This window comes from Rhamphochromis sp. 'chilingali', assembly GCF_963969265.1.
Source record: "Rhamphochromis sp. 'chilingali' genome assembly, chromosome: 17".
Lineage (NCBI taxonomy): Eukaryota > Metazoa > Chordata > Actinopteri > Cichliformes > Cichlidae > Rhamphochromis > Rhamphochromis sp. 'chilingali'.
The window spans coordinates 7,279,073-7,305,731 of record NC_137944.1 but is presented as its reverse complement, the minus strand read 5'-3'; the positions used below and the strand labels follow the sequence as shown (position 1 = coordinate 7,305,731).

General features: G+C 37.9%; 1 protein-coding gene across 2 annotated transcripts in view; it reads right to left on the bottom strand.

The window, feature by feature from the left end:
* Positions 1-9,577: 9,577 nt before the first annotated feature.
* LOC308384238 (CMP-N-acetylneuraminate-beta-galactosamide-alpha-2,3-sialyltransferase 1-like) overlaps positions 9,578-26,659 on the bottom strand; it is a gene marked incomplete at its 5' end in the record, with an annotated part of 34,140 nt that continues 17,058 nt past the window's right edge. Inside the window, 8 exons of one of the 2 annotated variants that reach the window (XM_080862702.1) lie at positions 9,578-9,675; positions 10,215-10,244; positions 11,619-11,707; positions 11,797-11,842; positions 12,914-13,093; positions 13,263-13,459; positions 13,551-13,794; positions 13,991-14,068. In XM_080862702.1, coding sequence (XP_080718828.1) covers positions 10,241-10,244; positions 11,619-11,707; positions 11,797-11,842; positions 12,914-13,093; positions 13,263-13,459; positions 13,551-13,794; positions 13,991-13,998 — 768 coding nt within the window. In that variant the 3' untranslated portion in view covers positions 9,578-9,675; positions 10,215-10,240. Of the gene's footprint in view, positions 9,676-10,214; positions 10,245-11,618; positions 11,708-11,796; positions 11,843-12,913; positions 13,094-13,262; positions 13,460-13,550; positions 13,806-13,990; positions 14,069-26,659 lie in introns of those variants that run through there. The other variant, XM_080862701.1, reaches the window with a different exon arrangement.

Genomic DNA, 26,659 nt, shown 5'->3' with positions numbered 1-26,659 from the left:
GGGGAGTGGGGCTGTGTGCTTCCTGAAGTCCACAATAATCTCCACTGTCTTCTGGGCATTCAGCACCAGGTTGTTGTGGCTGCACCAGGACACCAGACGTTCAACCTCCCTCCTGTAGGCAGACTCGTCCCCGTCCGAGATGAGTCCAATAACGGTGGTGTCATCTGCAAACTTGATTAGCTTGACAGACTGGTGGGTGGAGGTGCAGCAGTTGGTGTACAGGGAGAAGAGCAGAGGAGAAAGAACACAGCCCTGAGGGGAGCCGGTGCTGATGGTCCGGGAGTCCGAGACATTCTTTCCCAGCCTCACATGCTGCTTCCTGTCCGTCAGGAAGTCAGTGATCCACCGGCAGATGGGATCAGGCACATTCATCTGGGAAAGCTTGTCTCGGAGATGGTCTGGAAGGATGGTGTTGAAGGCAGAGCTGAAGTCCACAAACAGGATCCTGGCGTAGGTTCCTGGGGAGTCCAGATGCTGCAGGATGAAGTGTAGAGCCATGTTGATAGTGTCGTCTAGAGACCTGTTGGCTCTATATGCAAACTGCAGGGGGTCCAGGAGGGGGGCCGTGAGGGTCCTGAGATGGGAGAGAACTAGGCGCTCAAAAGACTTCATGACCACAGATGTCAGAGCCACGGGTCTGTAGTCATTTAGTCCAGTGATCCTAGGTTTCTTGGGGACAGGGATTATGGTGGAGGACTTGAAGCAGGCAGGCACATGACATGCCTGCAGTGAGGAGTTGAAAATGCCAGAAAACACTGGGGCCAGCTCGTTTGCACAGTGTCTGAGGGTGGCAGGAGACACACCGTCTGGGCCGGGAGCTTTCCGAGCATTCAGGTTCTTAAACTGCTTCCTCACATCTGCTTCATGAATATGAAGAGTTGTGGTGGGAGGAGGTGGTGTGAAATGTATTGAAATGTATTGATTATCTTTATCGATTCTCATTTGATTATCATTGGCTTATGGAATCACTGGCCATTGGAAATATTTGTTTGCTAAGTGAAGATCATCCTTTTTATATCCTTTTTACAGTCATGTGCAGTAGCGATTGCCCGGGGCGGCATCGTGGTGGGGGGCGGCATCACGGGCATCGGCAAAAAAAAAAAAATGCTCGTACTCATGCTGCCCCGACGTCATGCCAGCGCATATTGGGAATGGCATAGGCCCCGATCGGTTTTCTATCGCCCATTTACTGGGAGTAAGGGCGCCCTTGGTTTGCGAGGTGCGCATGCTGCTTGCGGCGCAGAGAGGGGAGGGCGTGGCGGCGGAGGATTCTCTGACCGGCTGGAGCGGCATCTAAAAACCAACTCGCAAAATAAAACAAAATAAAAACAAACCAACAAAAACGAAAACACCAGACATTATGATACAGACGTATAATTTGCACCAATGTTTTTTCAAAATTCTATACACGAAAAGTGAGCGTGAGAGCCCTCGGTGCACCTGCTCGCTGCTGAAGTCAAAGTAAACTATATTGTCATCTCCGCTACATACAGTCCAGTATATAGAGACACGAGACAATGAGGCTCCAGTTACAGCAGTGCAAGTAAACAAACAATATATATAAGAAGAGTAAGAAAATAAATATACACTTTAGGACTAGGGGTAAAGGGATCAATAACAATTTAAAATTTACAGTTTGATGATTTAAAGCAGGGGTCGGCAACACTGGGCACCCGTGCCATAGTTGGCACGCGAAGGGTTAAGTGATGGCACGACCATAGCTGGACTGGCCATTGGGCATTATTTTGGTCGGTGGCCGATGATTTTTTTTTTTTTTTTGTAATGGTATATAATGAAAGTGGTGGATTGGCCAGATGCTGGTCGGTGTGTAAAAAACGAACTCAGTTGTTTGGTGGTGGCTAAGCTTCCACAGATTCAGTAATATTAATAAGTGGTGGATGCCAGCAGGTGGATGAGAGAAAGGGGAGGCAAGAGGAGAGACCCGAGGCAGCCGCCGTTCCGAGTGTCAGGTGAACTGAACTTCAGGTAAGAAGTTGTGACCTGCAGTCTATCTGGGTCAGATATAATGGATTGGATTTATATAGCGCTTTTCAAGGCAGCCAAAGCGCTTTACAATACCACTATTCATTCACTCTCGCATTCACACACTGGTGGAGGCAAGCTATGGTTGTAGCCACAGCTGCCCTGGGGCAGACTGACAGAAGTGAGGCTGCCATATCGCGCCATCGGCCCCTCTGGCCAACACCAGTAGGCGGTAGGTGAAGTGTCTTGCCCAAGGACACAACGACCAGGACAGAGAGTACGGGTATCGAACCGGCGACCTTCCGGATCGAACCATCTGTAACCTTTCGGTTACAGATGCGCTTCCCAACCCCCTGCGTGTAACTGTTCATATAGAGCGTTATTAGATTCATTGCTAATGCAATCATATGGCACAGTGACTTCTGAGGAAATTTTAAATGGCACTCGTCATCAGAAAGGTTGCCTACCCCTGATTTAAAGTCTCGCACACAACCCGTCAAAAGGGGAGGGGGGGCCTGCTGCTTCCAAATAGAGCACATTTCATTTATAATGTTGTAAATCCAATACCATTATGTATTCATGATTTGAATCCTGGGTTGTGTGAAATCTCAGAAATGCACCCTAGACAAAGTGAATCTATGAACTAAGGTGTAGATTATGGTGTTAGATCAGCGGTCCCCAACCCCCGGGCCTCAGACCGGTACCGGTCCGTGAATCGTTTGAGAAAGTTGAGGCTCAGGTGTGAAATGTATGGTTTTCAGGGTTGTTATCGGTTTTCAGCGTTATTTTGTCATCATTTTTATCGTTAACTCAGTTTTCCTGGGTCTTTTCATGTGTGTTATGAATAAATCTTCTTTTTTTCGATACCGGTACTAGTTTTATTTTGTAGTATTTATCCCCGACACCTTAAAGGCCGGTCCATGAAAATATTGTCGGGCATAAACCGGTCCGTGGCGCAAAAAAGGTTGGAGACCGCTGTGTTAGATTATGTTGTGGTGATCCTCGGGTTGAGGGATGGGTACTGGAGTGCAAAATTAAAACCAATGGAAGATGGACAAGAAAAGTTCAAAGCCATCAGGTACTCAGTTTAGAAAAATACGGAGTCCCGCAAGGGACATGGGAGAAAAAAAAATTAAGAAAAAAATTAAGAAGGACTTTTGCGAGATCTCGCAAAACAAACTCGGGATCTCGCATAACTTTTGCCACAGGGAGTGTTCGCCCAGGGCGCCAAACAGGCTAGGACCGCCACTGTTCATGTGTCTTCATTGTTTGACTCTAAGGGCGTGTTCGGAATGTTTGTCGTTCCGTAATGCGTTTCTACTTGCTCTGAGTCAACTAACGAAATGATAGTTTTACTTCCTCCGAATCGTTTAACCTAAGGTTTCTCAGATCAAATTTTATTAAGGTGCAGTTTTTTCAGATCATTTAATTACAAACAATACAAATATAATGACTCAATATATTTGGTCATTTCAAAAGTAATATCAGTTTTATCTTTCCATAGCGCCTTTCACAAGTATCTGTGACAGAGTGGTGACCTGAGTGTTTTGACCTGTGACCGCTGAGATAGGCTCCAGTTCAAACGCAACAAAAGAGAATGGATGGAAGATGAAGGACGTCTGACTTCAAACAGCATTGATGGTTCTGTCTAAGTGGGAAAACTGGATTATCTGTTGGCACACAGATGATTTTACTTATTTGCTCACGTGAAGAACAGATTTTTTTTTAAAGAGCTTTGTAAAGTGTAATATATCTTGTTATGTGGTGTGAAATATTTTCACTGTCTCTGGTGACTGTTTATGCATCTGTGTCTCGGTGAGTGCTTTTCATTAAGCTAATGCTGCTTCATCTTAGCTTCTCCTGAGTAAGGGATGAGTGAGTGTTAGGAGAAAGGATATAATTGTTTTTCACCATACACTCCTTCAACAGCCTCTTCTTTTCTTCTTGAGATCCATCAAGAGGTACGGATATAAATGTACGCCGGGCTGGATGTGGCTTGCGGGCCATGAGTTTGACACATGTGCTCTACCTAATCACATGAGCCAAGGTGTGAAGTTTCAGGTGAGCTCGTCATTGCTGGATATTCAGTGTTGAGAGTGTTATGGAAAATATTGAATAAAACTGCAAACAACAGGCATGCGTGGCTTTTGAAGTGAGGTTTATTAAAAAAAGAAAAGAAAAACACTGCAGTGGAGAAAAATGTTCAGATCACACACCTAACCCGTTTTTCTGAGTGAAAGACATCACCCTGATCCCTTTATACTTCCCAAACAAAGAACGTTTCACAGCAGATCAATTATTAACAGATCCTTATCTCTTCAGTCTAGGAACAGTTCCGACCAACCGTCATCTCATCTGCAACAGGATGTCCAGAGCCCTCAAGAGGAAAATGAGTCTGCTGTGAAGGTGCAATAAAACTTGGACCCCACTTTTGATCACATTCCACATGCATACAACTGATGCCAAGAGTGAGCTTTCTATACTGAGTACAAAAGTGTTACTACTATTACTAAAGTGATTTAATTAATACATAAACTAAAGAAATTTCCAGTACAAGAGTCTGCAGCCTCCAAAACAAAACCATCTTCAACCGATCCAAGGGCTGTGTGGTGCTCCAGCAAAAAAAAAAAAAAAAAAAAAAAAAAAAACTAACAGCAATGATTAATCAACACTTATTCAGTTGTTACAAATGCAATCACACAGAAATGTCTCAACCATTAATCAGTTAAATGACTAATTGGTTGTCTGGTTTTAAGCCTAATCCTTTTTATTTGTTCTAGATGTGAATCTCTTGAGTTTCGTGAACCTTGGTTGGATGAAGGATGAGCTCAAAAGAGGCTGTCCAGTGTTTGCCAATGTCCCATAAAAAGGGAAAAACTGTAGCCTGCTCTTTCAGGCCAGCAGTCTTTGGTCAGACATTAGTTTGCCTCTTCTGACTCAGACTTTTTACTGTTATGTATTATGTTGCTGTTATCTGGCCAAGAACTTCCATGAAAAAGCCAAATACAAGCACTTCTTCAAAAGGCAAATGGCAAGTCTAAATATTACCAATTTACCTCACAAATGCCTTTATTGTGGTTTTTGAGTTCATATATATATATATATATATATATATATATATATATATATATATATATATATATATATGTGTGTGTGTGTTAAAACACACTTTTTTTGCTTAAGAGCATTTTATTTACCCTTGTTATTCTGTTTGAGTAGATTTGAATGGGTGATCCTTTTCACACTGATGAGTGGTTAATGAGTTCTTAAGGCCACTAAAACATGAATCCTATATTGCCCTTTACTGAACACAAGGGACATATTGGTGGGTCATAATAAAACTTTGAGATTATTCTTGTAAAAGTTGTAATATTTAAATATTTGGTGACTAAACAAATAAATGGAACATATTGGTGGGTCATTAATTTGACAAGAGGTCTACAGATCATTAAAAAAAGTTGGGTAATCTTTGTTACATTGCAAACAATTATATACTTAAATGCGAGCATGCTGCTGCTCACTGTAAAGTACATTGCCAAATTCAGTGATCCCACTGGTGAAAAATATGTGAAGGAAAAGTGGCCTAATACAATATTATCTATAAACATACCTGTCCAGCTGTCCAGTGATTAATTGCACACATAGGCAGGACCTCACAACAGATGCATCCTCCAGAAGGTGTTGTACATTATACATGTATTTTTCATCTATTGTATTTACCAACATCAAGAAGCCGCAAGCAAAGAGCAACCACACCATGGTACATGTTTAACTAAAAAGAAGTTTATTGATCAAATGTATTTATTAAACAAATAGAAAAAAAAACAGCCAAAAAATACATGTTCAAAGCAACACAAGGTTAGCCCAGTATCAGACAGAATTGTGTAGTCCACTCTGTAAAGTGGGCAGTCATAATAATGAAGCAGTACACTTTAATTTCTACATTCAAGACGTTCTTCATATTTTTGGCCACCAGATGTCACCAGAGAGGACTATCTTAAAACGCTTCGATTAATGAACCGTTTTTTAACACAAGCTTCAATGCTTCAGAAAGCTTCGTTTGGCCATCACTAGTTCTAGTTCAAGCTATCCAAATACAATGTTCTCCTATGGCCTATTCCATTCAATTGAGAAGACTAAACATTACCATCATAATCATTTACTTGTGATGCTCCTCTTTACCAGCAATAAAACACACTTCTAAGATATAGCTCTTACATTTTACAACAACACATATAACTCTCAAGCAAACAAAACCCTTGACTTTATTAAATTACAACCCCCCTCACCCCCCACCCCACCCACCTACTCCCTCACCTGGTCTCTTCCTGAGACATCAGAACTAAATAGGAACCTATAAACACAGGAAGTGAGACAGCACTTCCTCCTTTTGCTCCTGGAACACAGGTAAGTAAGGGGAGTTCAACCAAAGTAAACTAAACAAACTAACAGTTGGAATAAATAAAATGTTAACTTAACAAACTTTCAAAGTTGAAACGTTTGTGTCTGTGTGTACCTGTTCGTCTGTGTCTATATGTCTCCACCCCCTCTGGCAACATCTCAGGCCCTCCAAGGTATGGCCCTTACCACACTCAAAGGCTTTAATTTCATCTGTACTGAGCTGCATCATCTTTTCTTTCTTAGGAGATACTTTGTTTTTGTTCCACCTAGGATTTTGCTTAGAAAATGACTGAATGCACAATGCTTTTCGTTTAATGGGTTAGTAGTCATGATCATTCAACTCCTAAGTGCTATCATCTTTATCGCACTTTCTTTTTTGGTCAGCTTGATTAGCTGTCAGTCTACTAGGTTTTATCTTTTTTGTTATCCCTTTAGCAGTTGGTGTGGTGGTGGTTGGTTTCGCAAAGAATAAAAAATACTGACAGGAGTTATTTTGTTTGACATTTTCAAGCTGTGTGTGTGTGTGTGTGTGTGTGTGTGTGTGTGTGTGTGTGTGTGTGTGTGTGTGTGTGTGTGTGTGTGTGTGTGTGTGTGTGTGTGTGTGTGTGTGTGTTATCTTCCAATGACAACTAGTTCTTCAAAAAGCTAGTGGAAGGTCTAAACATTACCTGCTTACTTTATCCATACCCTTATGGGATCATACCTAAGGAAAGGTGTAAGATGTTTTTTTAAAAAAAAATATTATTATATATTTTAAAAACAATCACCACAAATCCTTTCAGTCTATTACTGTAAAGATTCATTCAGTGATCAATTCATTCATTAAGCGATGTAGTTGTTTAACTCTGATTATAGCACTGTTTCAGTGTGCCTGATATATCAGAAAAGGAAATAAACTTTGTGTTCTGTAGTTTCCTGTTCTCTAGATTATGACCCCTTACATAATAGGAAGGAATAGCAAATCTTTTTCTTTTTTTTTCATTTTAAAGTAAATTACAGATTCACTTTGCTACCTAGCTAACAGATTCTTCCTGTTGTCAAAATAGAATGGGGAAACTCACAATAACAACTTTAAGTACACTAAGGTTAAACCAAATTTTCAGTCATTCAGAAAAATAACTCACAATTGTGTTTTTTATGTTATAGTTTTTTTTTTTCCATTGTTAGCTTCTTGTTTCAATCATTTTCTGTCCTAAACTGGAAGAAAAGTACATGGTAGTTTTCAGCAAAAATATCATCACACTACCATTACCTGTTTCTGCAGGTTTTCTGCTTTAAAAAAACAGACTGACTCAACATAGACCAATGGCAAGAATTCTTAGATGGACTCTCTAAAAAGAAGCAATTTCACAGCGTGTTAATCTGACCTGTTTAACAACTGTCATATAATTCCAATGTTCAGCATCCCAAAGTACAATTAAAAGTTGGCAAATGTCAGTTTCATCATTTTACCCTGGTCATAACAACAAACAAATTATTTTGCTCATATGCCTTTTACTTGAGCACAGGAAACTGATTATTTTGTCAGCTTTTGTGTAACAAGGCCAGGTAGTGGATGTAAACTACAAATAATCTTTAAATCTTTTCAAATTTCTGACAGTTGATGACTTGTGGTCTCTTTGTCACTGTGTGGATTCTAGGTGAAGTGTTATTTTAAAATTAGCTATTTTAAACCATCCATCCATCCATTCGCTTCCGCTTATCCTTTTCAGGGTCGCGGGGGGCGCTGGAGCCTATCCCAGCTGTCATAGGGCGAGAGGCGGGGTACACCCTGGACAGGTCGCCAGTCTGTCGCAGGGCCAACACACAGGGACAGACAACCATTCGCACTCACATTCATTCGCACATTCACACCTAGTGACAATTTGGATTATCCAATTAACCTATCCCCACAAGCTGCATGTCTTTGGACGGTGGGAGGAAGCCGGAGTACCCGGAGGGAACCCACGCCAACACGGGGAGAACATGCAAACTCCACACAGAAAGACCCCGGCCTGATGTTGGAATTGAACTCAGGACCTTCTTGCTGTGCGGCAACAGTGCTAACCACCGTGCCACCGTGCCACTATTTTAAACCACTCAAGATAACTGGATGTTAGCTTGATTGGTTGTTTGTCTCCCTATGTTATCCCCTTGATTTCCAGGCATCTGGCTTTCCAGGTTTTCATCATTTGTCTTTTGCATTCTTGTCATTACATTCATAGCCACTCTATCTGATTTTATATATTTACATTTTTGTTTGTTCTAAACAGCTTCTCTTGTAAGCCATGAATTTGAAAGGAATACTGCCTGTTGGAAGTATAAGTCCCAGGAGAAAAGAGACTGTGTGTAAGTTTACAGTTACACATAACCCAATGTGTTATATTTTACAAGTTTCTTCTGCTTCAGTAAGACGTAAAAGAGCACCCTCTATGTATCATCATCTATAATGACATATCTAACTTTAAACTTTTGTGATCCATTAGTCTAAAAGTCAAATTTGTTGAATTCTAATTTAAATTTTGTAATTGCAAAACACTCAAATACTTCCATGTTTGAAGCTTGAAAGAAAAGACTGCCTGCCTCTGTTTGTGTTTGTGTGTTTGAGTCCTTCCTACTCTGAGAGTATGACAGCTCTCCACTTGCATAATAACAATAACGCAAGTTTAAGGAGATCAACCCTGTAAAATTCTACAAATCTAAATATTTGGTGACTGAATTAAACACCCTCTATGTTATAAATTACTTTACTGCACCATTTTCCTTTTCATGCAAACAGCTTACTTTAACTAAGAATAATACTGCTGTTGTCTGTCTTCTTGTAATTCTGCCAACTCTTAAGAAAATACTTCATTTCTTAAGAACCATAGATGTTAGAAACTACTAAAGAGTATGACCCCTGGGTACATTTTTTTTACATGGTTAATTTAAGCTATGGATGGGGGGGGGGGGCGCCCTACCAAAATGTCACATATCCAAAGACTTCTTTAACGTAACCCCTTTCATGATTACTAGTCCTTCCTAAAGATTCCCAATATCAGTTTCAGTTAGGAGGGTTAGGAAATTACTATAGTTGTAGATACACATCCATTTGGCTTTCAGTTCTTTTCTTACTGAGTGTATGGCATTCAATCACATTTTTTTCATTAGGCCTTCATAGAACTTAATTTTTTGTTGCTGAGCTAGTTGCTGGATGATGTTATACTCATAATTTCCAGGATGTACTCCAGTTCTTAACCTTTTGTTTGTGAGTATTTCCCAGTAGTGACTCCAGTTTCCATCACTGTCAGCGCCATAACCAAACACATTAACCTAGGAAGACAAAAAATGAACATATGAATGAATGGGAAACAAATGCATGAACAAAATGTCCCTTTTTTAACTAAAATCCAAACAATGGCTGCTGAAAAATGAAATGAACAGTTGGACAGCGACCTGAGCACTAAATGGAAACACTATGATTATACCATGAGTATACAATGACAAAACCTCTTATTGAGAGGTTTAGCTAAAAAGCTTTCCATGAAGGAATGTCTTCTAGATTGTAGTCTAGTCAATTTAAGAAGGGGACACATCAAAAATACTTGCAACAGCTTTCACTTTCATAGGGCATGTGAACTGAAATTTAACCATTCACAGAGTTTTTTAATCAAGTGGTACTGGTGGGTAAACCTGCTCTGATCTTCACCAAAGACATTTTGAACTTTTGAAATGCACATCTATTTAGGAGAGCAATATAAGAACAAAAGAACAAATTAGCAAAGACTCAAATGGACCAGCTTGTATGACAATAAAAATCATATTTTATTTTGTACGTCTGGCACTTCAGAAACTGAAAACTTTGTACTTACCTCATCACAAATGTGAAGAGCAAGAATTAACACCTGGAGGCGTCTTAAAAATGCATCCACCTTTGTGCTTAACGACAATAAATGTCCATTCCTCAAAAAGTGCTATAAAAACTTTATATATTCATATTTTTTTTCACTTTAAATTGGTCAGTCTTTTAAAACTACTTCTCCCTGAAATATTCATATAAAGTTTTAATAATATTTTCGTTGTTTTAACCCTTTAAATCCCAGTTTCATTACATGAGCGCCCTGTTTTTTTAGCCCCAAAAAACAAAAAAACTAAATATTTTCCAAAAAAACATTTGAAGTAATATTTGATTGTTATTATAATTAGGCCTTTAGATGGACTAAAGATTGGCACAAACAGTCATTTCGATCGCCTTTTATTTTTTTTCCAGGAGCGCATTTCATAAAATGCACACTATCGACCACGCCCAAAAAGTGCAATAAAAATATTAAATATTAATTTTTTTTTTTAACTTTAAATTGGTCAGTCTTTTAAAACTACTTCTCCCTGAAATATTCATATAAAGTTTTAATTATATTTTCGTTGTTTTAACCCTTTAAATCACAAAAAAACTAAAAAAAAAACTAAAAAACTAAATATTTTCCCAAAAAAACATTTGAAGTAATATTTGATTGTTATTATAATTAGGCCTTTAGATGGACTAAAGATTGGCACAAACAGTCATTTCGATCGCCTTTTATTTTTTTTTTCAGGACCAGAAAATGGTCTCCAGGCGGCAAATGCTCCTCCTCTAGGCCGAAATAAGTGCATGTTGCCGGGGTAAGTCGCGACGATCACCGGGGCACGATCACCGGGGACTGCTTTTTCCAGCCCACACGTCCGATACCACGTGACAACAAATACGTCATTTCCTGTTGACTAAAAAAAAAAAAATGCACCCTCTCATGGTCCTAGGGACCAAAAAATGGTCCGCACGATCAGCGGGCGAAGCCGCTGCTGCACGCCGGAAAAGAGGCGTCATTTCCGGCAGGTCTGTCCAAGCAGCCCGCTGTTTTCCAGCAGAGGTCAAATGTGAAGCAAGGGCGCCACCCGGTGGACAAATAAAAAAAATTACAACTCTAAGGCCTGTAGTCCAAAACGAAACCCAAGCTGGAAACCTGACGACCCCTTTGACCGTATTTTTTCTGGCGTGAAAAATAGCGTTTATAATGGGTTTCAATGGGACAATTTTTGTCCAAAGGCATAAAGGTGGATGCATTGCTGTAGCTTAGCCATTTTAGGCTAATTTAATGAATTTACACCACAATTAAACAAAAAAAGTAAAAAAAAAAATCTTTGACAAATTTGGCTTTAATCCACTCAACACAGTGAAAATGGTTTAAAACTAAAAATTCAAAAGACAATAAATGTCCTTAAGACCCTCCAGGGGTTTTAAAGCCATAAAGCCAGTGGATGGATAACGTCCCTTATTTCCAAGCCAAACCTCATGTACATATTTCATAAAAGCTGGATTTACCACCATGACCTGTTAGAAATTAGAATGAGCCTTTAAACAGCTTTTATTTTTAAATATTACCATTGCCACCAGGAAGCTTTGCCATTGACGCTACTCACCAAATCCTTGTTAGTTTTGCTCTTTGATTTCACTGGCATATATGACCTGTTGGAAACAGCATGACATTGAAAAATATGAAGTAGGTGTTTAACAAAAACAAAGCTAAAAAAGGCATGGTCCGTCTTGAACATGGAGAAGGATCAGAGTAATGGTTTGATACAGAAATTCACCTTATTTCATCTCACACTACATCCATCAGCCAAATCCTTTTAATCTGCATACATGTTGAATTCATGCAGTGGCATTCTATTTTTGCATTTGATGTAAATTCTGTACTGCAAGACGATCTAGGGGAAATCTTTTGAGATACTTTGCTTAGTAGCAGGTGTCGGTAATTTTAGCAGCTGGGAGAGAAGAAGGTAGTGTATGCTGACTGTAACATCTAAACCTAAGAGTGTTATTTTTTCTTTTAATGGGGTGGCATTGGTGGGACCAAGAAGAAAGCTGGGCAAGCTCAGGCTGACCTGGGTAAACAACTAAAGTTTCCTCAGAACATTGCAGAAACATCACTCCGGCCAGACTTGATAATTATTTCTGAGGCCTCAAAACAGCTGATCATGCTGGAACTCACAGTGCCCTGGGAAGAGCGGATTGAGGAGGCTAATGAAAGGAAACGAGTAAAGGACCAGGAATTAGTGCAAGAGTGCAGGGGAACGGGCTGGAAGACTTTCTATGAGCCCATAGAAGTGGGTTGTAGGGGCTTTGCAGGACGATCACTCTGCAAAGTTCTAGGCCGGCTGGGCGTGGCTGGGGCAGCCAAGAAGAGGGCCATCCAGGCTGTGAGTGAAGCGGCAGAGAAAGCCACAAGGTGGCTGTGGATTAAGAGGGCTGATCCGTGGGTAGCTACTGGTACGCAAGTCGGGGCCTGATCACCCCCGGCTGGGTCGCCTGGGCGAGGGTGTATGATGTTGTGAGACCCGAAACACCTGATGACCCTAGGATACATCACTGAAGATGCGTACCAGTGCATCCAGGAGATGTGTCTTTATAGTTTCTATTTTATTATTTTCATTTAATTATGTTGTCTAAAACAGGTCTCTCTTGTAAATGAGACACTGAGTCTCGTTAAATAAATGTCAAATACATGTGCATGTAGCCCTGAAAAAGAGAACTCACCTTCCAGTAAATCCTGTTGTAGAGGCATTAATGAGCCACTCAAAGTCCTGTATCTTAAAGGGAAACAGTACAAAATGGGTGTTGTCATCCAAATCCACAGCACTCTCTGGATACATGACACGATGAGTTGTCTTGTTTCCAACGTCTTTTTCAAAGCCTCTGGTAATACCAGTGTTCATTCTAAACAGCACAAAGGGATATATTTCACATCAGTTTGGATCTTTTGTGTAGGAGGGGATATTTCACTGCATTTCACTGCATATCGTACTGTGTATGACTGTGTACGTGACAAATAAAATTTGAATTTGAATTTAATGGTAAAGAAAAATTGCTTTAGCTTAGAAAGTACCTTATGACAACTTCATGTAAATCTATCAGCGGTCCATAATGCGATCTCCTTAAATTACCAGAATTACCCACCACAGCACAAGTCCTGCAGTGGTCATATTTGGGTTGTATAACATCTGGATTCTGTGGGAAGATCTGAAACAAGTTGGCCACTGTTGTTTCATAAACTCTGAAGCTACGGTTTTCAGCCTGCAAATCCTGTCAGACATTTCAAATAAACTATGTTGTTAGACCAAATGAGCTGGAGGGAGGTGTGTAAAAATGTCATCCTTTCCTGGTGACTACTTACCTTCCACCAGTTGAATTCATTCTGTGAGAGGTTTAAGTTTGCAGTCAAAAATGGTTGAACACTTCTATTCGATCGATCCAGAAGCAACTGCTTATCCTCTGATAAACATTTTATGCAAGCACACAGCTTTTGGTCCACAGCATAATGAGTCAATTGGTAGCGTGTTTTGAAATACACACCAATACCAATGACAAACAGCAGGAAAACCAGCACCTTTGATTTTGAAATCATTCTAGATGTTTGACTGGGAAACATTAACAATCTGCAGTCAGAGTGTGTGGTGATATAATCAGCAAAGTGTAACAAGTTATAGTTTAGAAAGTCATCATATATAAAGCAACATTACAACACACTTAGCCATGTCTCTTTTGTGATAACATTTCTATTCACTTATAAGATAATAAAGAAAATAACATCAGCGAAGATTAAGCTGTTCTTACCGCATCATCTGGTAAAATATTGTGGCGAGCTCAGACAAGGAGGAGACGGAGGTATCGTTTGGTCTTGCTTCCCGTGAGCTAGTCAGGGAGCACAGCCGTTTATTAACATCTGGAGAAGAACACTGCTAGCTAACTGCTCAGCGCGGCAACAACAACAACAACAACACACAGGGCGCCGGAACACCGCGGTAAAGTGAGCCGTCATTTGTGAGCCGCGGTCAAGCCAGCCGCCTCCTATCCGCCGCATAAATTTCCTTGCGCTTTTACACCAGTCTTTACGGTAGCGCCTTTTCGCTTTATGTGCCGATTGAAAGCCTATACCCGCGCACACGTGCACGCGCGCGCACAAATTACAATGTAACGGCCCGATACAGTCAATACAATTATGGAAATGTCAGAAATTCATTAAAAATCATCCTGAGTAGTTGATGTACAACTTTCAACACATCCCCCCTCTGGGACACCTACTGTACCTGTGTGCCAGGTTTCAGCCAGATTTACTGTAGAATTCCTCAGAAATTAAAGGGTACTTGTATTCAATGCAGTCGGCCAATACAGTAGAATTATGTCAATTTTCAAAAATTCATTAAAAATCATCCTGAGTAGTTGATGTCCAACTTTCAACACATCTCCCCTCTGGGACACCTACTGTACCTGTGTGACACGTTTCATCCAAATTTACTGTAGAATTCCTCAGAAATTAAAGGAAACTTATATTCAATTCAATACAGTCAATACAATAGAATTATGTCAATTTTCAGAAATTCATTAAAAATCATCCTGAGTAGTTGATGTACAACTTTCAACACATCCCCCCTCTGGGACACCTACTGTACCTGTGTGCCAAGTTTCATCCAGATTTACTGTAGAATTCCTCAGAAATTAAAGGGTACTTGTATCCAATGCAGTCGGCCAATACACTACAATTATGTCAATTTTCAAAAATTCATTAAAAACCATCCTGAGTAGTTGATGTACAACTTTCAACACATCCCCCCTCTGGGACACCTACTGTACCTGTGTGCCAAGTTTCATCCAGATTTACTGTAGAATTCCTCAGAAATTAAAGGGTACTTGTATTCAATGCAGTCGGCCAATACACTACAATTATGTCAATTTTCAAAAATTCATGAAAAATCATCCTGAGTAGTTGATGTACAACTTTCAACACATCCCCCCTCTGGGACACCTACTGTACCTGTGTGCCAGGTTTCAGCCAGATTTACTGTAGAATTCCTCAGAAATTAAAGGGTACTTGTATCCAATGCAGTCGGCCAATACAGTAGAATTATGTCAATTTTCAAAAATTCATTAAAAATCATCCTGGGTAGTTGATGTCCAACTTTCAACACATCTCCCCTCTGGGACACCTACTGTACCTGTGTGCCACGTTTCATCCAAATTTACTGTAGAATTCCTCAGAAATTAAAGGAAACTTATATTCAATTCAATACAGTCAATACAATAGAATTATGTCAATTTTCAGAAATTCATTAAAAATCATCCTGAGTAGTTGATGTCCAACTTTCAACACATCCCCCCTCTGGGACACCTACTGTACCTGTGTGCCAGGTTTCAGCCAGATTTACTGTAGAATTCCTCAGAAATTAAAGGGTACTTGTATCCAATGCAGTCGGCCAATAAACTACAATTATGTCAATTTTCAAAAATTCATTAAAAATCATCCTGAGTAGTTGATGTCCAACTTTCAACACATCCCCCCTCTGGGACACCTACTGTACCTGTGTGCCAAGTTTCATCCAAATTTACTGTAGAATTCCTCAGAAATTAATGGAAACATTTATTCAATCTAATACAGCCAATACACTACAATTGTGTCAATTTTCAAAAATTCATTAAATATCATCCTGAGTAGTTGATGTACAACTTTCAACAGATTCTTTCTCTGGGACACCTCCTGTACCTGTGTGCCAAGTTTCAGCCAGATTTACTGTAGAATTCCTCAGAAATTAAAGGGTACTTGTATCCAATGCAGTCGGCCAATAAACTACAATTATGTCAATTTTCAAAAATTCATTAAAAATCATCCTGAGTAGTTGATGTCCAACTTTCATCACATCCCCCCTCTGGGACACCTACTGTACCTGTGTGCCAAGTTTCATCCAAATTTACTGTAGAATTCCTCAGAAATTAATGGAAACATTTATTCAATCTAATACAGCCAATACACTACAATTGTGTCAATTTTCAAAAATTCATTAAAAATCATCCTGAGTAGTTGATGTCCAACTTTCAACACATCCCCCCTCTGGGACACCTACTGTACCTGTGTGCCAAGTTTCATCCAAATTTACTGTAGAATTCCTCAGAAATTAAAGGGTACTTGTATCCAATGCAGTCGGCCAATAAACTACAATTATGTCAATTTTCAAAAATTCATTAAAAATCATCCTGAGTAGTTGATGTACAACTTTCAACACATCCCTCCTCTGGGACACCTACTGTACCTGTGTGCCAATTTTCATCCAGATTTACTGTAGAATTCCTCAGAAATTAAAGGAAACTTATATTCAATTCAATACAGTCAATACAATAGAATTATGTCAATTTTCAAAAATTCATTAAAAATCATCCTGAGTAGTTGATGTACAACTTTCAACACATCCCTCCTCTAGGACACCTACTGTACCTGTGTGCCAGGTTTCAGCCAGATTTACTGTAGAATTCCTCAGAAATTAATGGGTACTTGTATCCAATGCAGTCGGCCAATACAGTAGAATTATGTCAATTTTCAAGAATTCATTAAAAATCATCCTGAGTAGTTGATGTACAACTTTCAACACATCCCCCCTCTGGGACACCTACTGTACCTGTGTGCCAAGTTTCATCCAGATTTACTGTAGAATTCCTCAGAAATTAATGGGTACTTGTATCCAATGCAGTCGGCCAATACAGTAGAATTATGTCAATTTTCAAAAATTCATTAAATATCATCCTGAGTAGTTGATTTACAACTTTCAACAGATTCTTTCTCTGGGACACCTACTGTACCTGTGTGCCAAGTTTCAGCCAGATTTACTGTAGAATTCCTCAGATATTAAAGGGTACTTGTATCCAATGCAATACAGCCAATACAATAGAATTATGTCAATTTTCAAAAATTCATTAAAAATCATCCTGAGTAGTTGATGTACAACTTTCAACACATCCCTCCTCTGGGACACCTACTGTACCTGTGTGCCAGGTTTCAGCCCGATTTACTGTAGAATTCCTCAGAAATTAAAGGGTACTTGTATCCAATGCAGTCGGCCAATAAACTACAATTATGTCAATTTTCAAAAATTCATTAAAAATCATCCTGAGTAGTTGATGTCCAACTTTCAACACATCCCCCCTCTGGGACACCTACTGTACCTGTGTGCCAAGTTTCATCCAAATTTACTGTAGAATTCCTCAGAAATTAAAGGGTACTTGTATCCAATGCAGTCGGCCAATAAACTACAATTATGTCAATTTTCAAAAATTCATTAAAAATCATCCTGAGTAGTTGATGTACAACTTTCAACACATCCCTCCTCTGGGACACCTACTGTACCTGTGTGCCAAGTTTCAGCCAGATTTACTGTAGAATTCCTCAGATATTAAAGGGTACTTTATTCAATTCAATACAGTCAATACAATAGAATCATTTCAATTTTCAAAAATTCATGAAAAATCATCCTGAGTAGTTGATGTACAACTTTCAACACATCCCTCCTCTGGGACACCTACTGTACCTGTGTGCCAGGTTTCAGCCAGATTTACTGTAGAATTCCTCAGATATTAAAGGGTACTTGTATTCAATGCAGTCGGCCAATAAACTACAATTATGTCAATTTTCAAAAATTCATTAAAAATCATCCTGAGTAGTTGATGTACAACTTTCAACACATCCCTCCTCTGGGACACCTACTGTACCTGTGTGCCAAGTTTCAGCCAGATTTACTGTAGAATTCCTCAGATATTGTCATGTTTCGGCCGTGTGGCAGGCAGGATGAGGACCCAAATTGCAAACTCACAGACACGGGGGATAAACTCAAAATGCAGCTTTATTGCTGACAGGTGATAAACAATAACGTTGATACAAAAGCAATGCAAAACTACACTAAACTGGGAAAAGCTAAAGTAACATATACCGGAAGACATGGGGAGAACCACACACGGCATGAGGGAGAACGCGACGCCGAACAGAGGGAGACTCAGACAGAAATACACAGAGGGTAAACGAGGAAAGTGGGCACACACGGGGAACACAGGTGACACTGATAATCATAACGAGACAGGGCGGGGTGAACTGAACATGACATGTACAGGCACAGAGGTTCAGACAGGAGGAGAGAGAGCACGGGGAAACACAGACATAACGGGCTGGGGAAACATGAAACAACCACAAAGGGAGACGAGGGCTCATAAATACATAGAGGGCACACAGGGGGGAGAGAGAGCACGGGGAGAACTTAGACATAATGGGCAGGGGAAACATGGAATAAAACATAAGGAGAGACGAGGGCTCACAGATACACAGAGGGGCACACAGGGGGTAAAAGCCATGAAGGGAAAACACTTAGGGAACAACACAACAGGGCAACTCAGAAAACATGGCCTAAATAAGGAACGAAATACAAAAATACAAGGAACTAAGAATACTGGGCCCACATGGCCCAGGACCATGACAGATATTAAAGGAAACTTATATTCAATTCAATACAGCCAATACAATAGAATTATGTCAATTTTCAAAAATTCATGAAAAATCATCCTGAGTAGTTGATGTCCAACAACAACATAGACATCAATATTTGCTCACAAACTCTACTTCATTGATAAGATGAATCCACTACAAATAGTCTTCTGAAACAATATTTCCATTTTTTTCAATTTTAAAAAATATTTTCTTAAAGATTACCGCAAGGTTTATAATGGAATATGTTTTACTTACTATACAGCGGGTGAGATGATTTAATTTAAAAGCAGACTAAAAAGCAGGACATAAGAGGACAACAAAACTGTGTTGAATTAAAAGAGAGCCCTTTATTGTGGCTGATGGAAGAAACTTGAACATACAACAAGGCAAAAGCAATTTGTTACAATAACTGTAATTAATCCTGAAATGGGCGAGAGTAAAATACGACTGTTATTAATATTACTGTGACTATGTCAACACTACTACAGACCTGAACATGATGGCGACCAGCAGTATGACATAAAATATGAAGGGGTACACCCAAGACTTGAACATGAGAAAGGAAAACAGACTCTTAAAACAGGAAACATGACGAATGTATACCTCACATTAACAAACAAGGGCAATTGGAATGAATTGTAATGGTAGGTGACACGAAACGATCTATTTAAACAAAGCAGTAAAGAATGAGCAACTATGAGGTGTCTGGGAGAATTAGAAGAACATAACAAAGTATCGCCAAATAAAAAATACTAACTAATAAAAGCAAAAACAAGAATTACATACATTGATCAATAGTAATCTTAATCAACAAATACCAAAACTAATGCAAAAAATGTTGTGTCACAAACCCAAAGTGCGAGAATCGCATTATTTTCTAAACTTAGTGTAATTTTTTACAAAAGCTATTAACATGAAAAAGAATGCAATACAAAATCTAAACGAACAAGCTCTATTTACATTTCGGAAATACATAACCTACATATGTACACATACAAAATGTATAAAAACAATTTACATCTGTTCCTTAGTTTCTATCAATACAAATAATAATTTACATGACATTATTCAACCTTATATACATTTTATAAAATAAATACAAGTATTTATTTTTCACAGAGAGCGCACTCCCATTCTGCAGCCTCTGCCTTCTGAAACAGCTCAGTGTTCATCTGCAGGCACTGTGTGTGAAACCACCTTGAACAGCTGTCACACTGGATCTGTGAATTTTCAACAAACCAAAAATACAAAAAATTATTTAATCACATGATTTAACATTAATATCTTTATTAATCTGCCATTAGTATGTATTGCATATTTTTTCATTATCAACTATTCTAAATAACTGACACACAAACCAAAAAAAAATTTACATGCTAGTTAAGGCTATATTTCCCCTCTTCCTCAAAACAAAAAAACCAAATAACAAAAGCAACTATACACAATAGATTTTGTTAAATAATATCCCCAATTACAAATCCGTCTTACCCATTTGGTGATTGAAGGCCCTGGAAAAGGTGGTTTTGGAGTTGAGCACATGGCGCAATTGTTTTCTGCCTCGAACACTAGTACAAACATAGTAAAATTTGTTATTGACAATGAATATTTAAATCAAGTCATTTCTTTGTGCTGTAACACTTCACAAACCTGAGGCTCCCAGTATATTTAAAGCAATGGCTTCACGCTGCTGTGCCATTGCTTTAATTGTTGTTTTAAATGTCATTTCTGGTATGTTGGGAAATGACTCCATGAACGCCTTTGCCATCTATGTAAATAGCAAAATATTAAAAAATTATTTAGTCATATTCCTTTTCTATAGCAGACACAATTTTATAATGCACCATCAGCACAAAAATTATTTGAAACTCATGTCTTCGTTACTTTACCAAGATGACAATCACACCGCAGCTATTTGTGTCCTTCTGTACTGGGTGTTTCAAAACTCCTCCTTTTAACTTGACATCCACCCAGTCAGTCTTGTTGATCGCAGTACGCCTCATTTTGAAGAACTCCCTGTGAAAGGGTTATACTATCATGTCCAGGCAGGAAAAGTTAAGAAAATGCAGACTCACGGAAACAAAATTCTGAACTTAAGTACAGCTTTAATGCTGGACGGCAAACAGAAAAATGTTCTGAACTAGAATACAAAATCTGCCCGCTCGGCACGCTGCCAGACAGGCAGGTCATTACCTTATTTTGAATGTTCAATGTCAGCACACACAGTTTGAAAAAAACTCTACTATAAAACATTTTGGAATAACATGTGGCTTAATTTTATGCCACATTCTTTATTTATGGGAAACAAAGACGGTCGAGAGATATCACTTAGACAAAAACTAAAATAGCACTGGCTTTGAGTACTGTATTAAATCATCTACAGTAATCACAATTCACTATTGATATTATTTACACAGTCCCAACGCCAATATGGCTGCACCACCAAAAAACACACAGAATAAAAGAAACTGTAATTCAATGAAAAAAAAAAAGGGAAAGTCATATATAATTAAAGAAAAAACAAAAATCAACCATCACATTACAAACACAAGCTGCTGCATCTAAACTGCTAAAGCAAGTTCTTAAGGCCAATGACTGACCCATCTACTATTGGGACACATACAGTTTACTTAATACTGTGATTTAACACAATATTAAGTAATATAATAAACTAACAACCAACTTGTACTTTTTCATGCTAAAATGTAATTACTGAGGCACATTACCATCCCAGCCCACCGATAAGGCCTGGCCTACAAATTTGGAAAACACTGCACAACTATAAAAGTAAATGATAATTTTTTAATTTTAATTTTGGAAAAATAACATTTACCTGAATTTTTGTGCTGCCACTTTGGATTCTTCAAGCTCTCTTTTGTTGCGTGCTGGATCAACAAGGTAAAGACAGCTGTCTGCTTTACTTAGGTACTGTAACAGAAAAGATAATACAATTAATTCTCTAGCCAGTAATTACAGATAAAAATATGTCTTTTATCATGCTTGAGAGGTTTGAATAAAACTAGTTTGATCAGTTATTACAGCTGATTGTTAAAATGAGCCCAGGAAAAGCAGTTATAAAAGATATTATTACATCAATCCCCATCAATCCCTATTACAACAAGTCAAGGTGATTTACAGATTCCATTTGCTATTATCTTATTTGTCCACACAAGATTTACTACAGTCGAATACCGTAAATTTCAGTTTTTAATGGAAAATGATAGGAAACAATTAGCATTACAGTATACTGGCATTTGACGCGCAGGACTTCATAGTGGGAGATCAAAGACACCACAAATCTGGGTTTGATGAATCCATTTGTCTCACAAAGTAAAAAAGGTTTCCAGGGATGAAATTTTATGGCACTAACAGTACATAATTTGAAAAACAAAACCCTAATTATTCCATAATATTGCGTTTTTTTATTCAAAATATGAATTTTCTGGAGGAAAATTTGTGTTAGTACTAACCAGGAACTTCCAGTGAACATTTCCAACGTTCACAAACGAAACAATTGCCTGGTAGTTGTCAAAGTTGACCTGTTAACAAAGCATTAACACAATGTAAAATACAAATATATTTATATTGAAATATGTATATGTATTTATTACCTTTGACAAACAGTGCCTCCTCATCATTTCTCTTTTCCCGAACAGGATGACACCGGCAGTGTAGTGGTTCAGTATGTATACCTTACTGCCCAAATCCAACTTTCCGGCAATTTCATGCAGGGCACACTCTATGATCTTGTACAAAAAAAACATTGAATAATGAAGAGAGGTCAACTTAAACTGCTAATTATGTTACATTTTAGAAAATATGTAATCCATGATTAATTAATAATGTAGTGCTATCAATGTAAGAATTTTACTCTCTAAAGCACTCAAACGCACTTTCATTTTCATTGATTGGCTGACTGATTTTATATGTGATTTTCTCTATCAAAATATAGCTAGTTTATGTCAAACATTACAAAAGGAAAGAATATATTGAGCTAACAGTATAATAACAGTAACTCAAATAAACACTATATAAAACCAAAGTACACAGAAGACAAATTATGAAAATACAACAAAGCAGATATCGAGGCAGAAGGTTTATATCAACCGAAGACCACACTGTGGGTGACTCCTGTCAGCCATGAACAGGAGATTGAAGCAACATTTTGTGCTTATTAACGTTTCACATTTTAATAAAAACAGATTTAAAAAACAATATACTCCAATAAATATCAAAGTTACAATATCACAGAACATTATTAAATCCTTTAGTTGTGTTTTCATGGAAAATCTGGATAACAAAATGTGACTCAAGACTGAAAGTTCGTCTTAGACAATTTCACTTTTTTAAATAATTTGATAGATATTTTTTAATTTTTTACGGCTATTTATTTATTTTAAATTAAAGCAATGCTGGTCATTACGCATGAAAGTTAGCGATCTGGAGTTGTGACTGACAACAGTATAAAACCTTTTAAGATTCAAGTGCATCAGCACAGTAACAAATCCATTTAAGACTAAAGCATGTATAAACAATAGCTCTGTCTATAAAAACATTCCAACTGTGTAACGTGGATGCTAAAATGTGTTGTTGATATGGGAACAGCATTAAGATCAGTGATGTTTTTGCTCTATGAATAGCAATAAACCAAAACAAACACCAGGAAATTAAATTTTTGGTTTGAAAGGTTATGTAACACAGTAATTAAAATACAGCTTCATTTATTTTGTAGTCTGTCTTTTCCACGTACCTCGCCTGTTAACCATTGATGAGGTTCCAGTGATTTCAGCTCGCTGTGGTGAACTATAAAGTTGTTCCCTTTTATTTGTGATGGAATCACAGCAACAACAATTTCGGTTTCCTGTCTTTTCCACAGTGCAGTGACCTATGGGCAACATAAACAGTGTATTTGTATTTGTGGCACAAGAGTAAGTAATGCTTTTGACATTGTCAAAAAAGTACACAAATAACTCCAGATGTACCGCATCTTACAAAATGTACATTTGCATACTGACTCATGGGCATTTATTAGTGGTCTTTGATGAGTCGTTCTTGATCAATGGTCATACCAATTTGCATAGTTATGATGAAGCAACTCACCCCGCAACTGATCATTACTTCAGTTTGCTGGTTTAACTTAGAATGATAATGTTCTCTTTATAATTTGGGGGAAAACTGCAGTAAGATTAGACTGAAGAAGTCACTTGGATGATTGACGAAACTTTTCTCCCACTGAAAAAGCTACGTCCAGATGAATGGAATCAAGTTTTTCAGTTTGACATAAAAAGGATGATTGACAATTCATCAAGACATATAAATGACTATGTGTTATACCATTATAGAGACCTAATACATTTTTTATGACAAGTTAAGTATTTATTGAAAAGTTGTTTGATGTGCACAAGATTGTTACTTTCAAATTTAATTTGTGAATACTAATAACTCAATTTGACATCAGTCTACCTACCACAATCAATAAGCTTGGAAAAGCTGTAAAAAGGATGAATAGTTTAAAGGGAACAGAAAAAGTTTTCATCATAACAGAATACATAAGCCTTAGTTTTGCACAAAAATTTCAAACATAAAAATTCACATTGTAAGCGCCAGACGTCTGCTTTATATTTTTATTTACGATTGAGTTCATGTTTGTTTTATAATTCATAGATTCATTACATAAGTCATCTTTTCAGGATTAATAAATGTGAAAATATATGTGTTTACATAAAGTAATTTTAAATCACTGTTTTGGGATTGGAACCTAAAAGGGGGTACCTCTCACTAAGTATGTAAGTGCAATAGTAGCATGAAACCCTGTGTGAGTGTGTGAGAGGGAAGGGGAGGAGCATGGACATAGAGGTTAGGAGTCTCACGGTTTTCTGACCGTGTGCACAGCTAGTTATGGATAACTGCTATTTTTTGGAACTTTCATGCTTTTTTAGGAAGGAGTTCATTGTTACATCTTCAGTTTGTAATAAATAAACAGTCTTCAAATCATAATGCAACTGGAAGCATTTCTTTTGGAAACCAGGAACACGCGTCAGCCATAGACTCTCCTTTTTTGAACTTGGTTTATTGGAAATTACCCTACACACATGTTATTCTCATGTAACCCTCTGCATGTTTCCGAACTGTGTCTGAATGACATAGCAGCAACTCTAGTGATCATGATGTTATGACTTTTTGTTGTGATTTCATTGAAGCTAAAGACAGTATAATACACATTGATTTACCTGTAATTTATCCAATGTGTTGCCCTTTTCCTCCTGTACTTTTCTGGAGGTGTTTCACACATCGCATCGTTCTATATCGTCTGTGCTCTATCATAAATTAAAACACATTACCATTTAAATATTGTTTAATATGTGTGGTGTGCTACTATATTCTAATTCACTGTTTTAAAGTGTAATTTTTGCCTTGCATTTAATATTTTCAAATTGATATAAATCAAAAATACATTACCATAATTAAAACCTTAATATCACAAAAACCATGATCACCTGACTTATGGAAGTTGGAGTTGGATCCTCATTCTGATTTCCTTGTCCTTCACTGTTTGGAAATGGGTCCTTCAACAGTTCTTTGCACGCCCTCTCCAGTTCCTTTGCATTTTTTTCCTCCTTGTCCACAAGATTTATTGTAAATGGTGCTGATTTTTTAGTCTTATTTTTTACATGGTCATAGATTGTTTGAACAATCACATCAGCACATTCCCTGGCAGGAAAGTTGTATATTCCTGAACTTACTGCTGGAATTGCAATAGAACACATTTTGTGCTCCTCGGCCTTTTGCAAAACACTGATTATGGCCTGTCGCAACATTGGTTTTGCTTGTGTGACATCTTTGGCTGATGGTTTGCTTTGCAGACATGGTCCCACTACGTGAATAATTTTTTGGCAAGACAGGTTCCCAGCACTTGTTACAATAGCTTCTCCAGTCCGCAGAGGTCCGTTTTCTGCTATGTAATTATTGCTCTCTTTCTGTATTTTTGTCCCACCACATTCTGAGATCGCCAATGCCAGCCCACCACAATGTTGTAACATGGTATTTGCTGCATTGACAACAGCGTCCACTTGAAACTTGCAGAGATCAGCAATCCACACTGAAATGTTTACATCTTGCGTGAGATGTGCTGACATTATCCTTTTTTGTGTTGCTGCTTGTTCTTCTTCATCCTTGTGAGAAAATTTTCAAAATGAAAAACAAAAAAATTTAAATAACAAAGTAAATATAGAATTCATAACATTATAAAAAATTTAAGTAAGATGAATACAGAGATTGTAATAAACATATTATTCAAGGCCAAGTATAGCTCAACAACAATGTATTTCAAAATTAGATTAGGCAAAACTACTATAGATGCCAGCCATCCTTTCTTTGTATTACCTGCTGTATTAGAAAGCATGAACTAGTGCTATTAGATCCAAATTTTCATTGTTCTCACATAATAACATTAAAATTTAAAAACACACACTCACATATTTATCTCTCTCTCTCTCTCTCTCTCTCTCTCTCTCTCTCTCTCTCTCATTCTCTATGTATATCTATCTATCGATCGATAGATCGATAGATAGATATTAAAATGTCTTGCTTTTTTTTTTTTAAACAGTATTGAGCAATCAATCCAACAGTTTAAATGCCTTTCATGACCGGACTTTTTCAATCATTTTTACGCGAATACTACTGACTGACATTATTCTTAGAAAAAGAAGTGACTTCTTGACGACCCAATTAACTCGATCTTTTAAGTTGCTCGAAGAACAAAGGAACCAACGAACATAAGTCATGATATGAATCAGTATTATGGCTGGCCTTCAAGATTATCGGATCAAAAATATGAACGATTGTCAACAAGTAATAATCAATGAAGCAAAATATGGATCACTGACTGTGATATGAAAAATTAAAAACATCAGCGGCCACATTTTTTAATGGGTGATGAATTGTAAAATTAAATTTTTTTCATTCATATCGTCATCTGTAGGTTATGA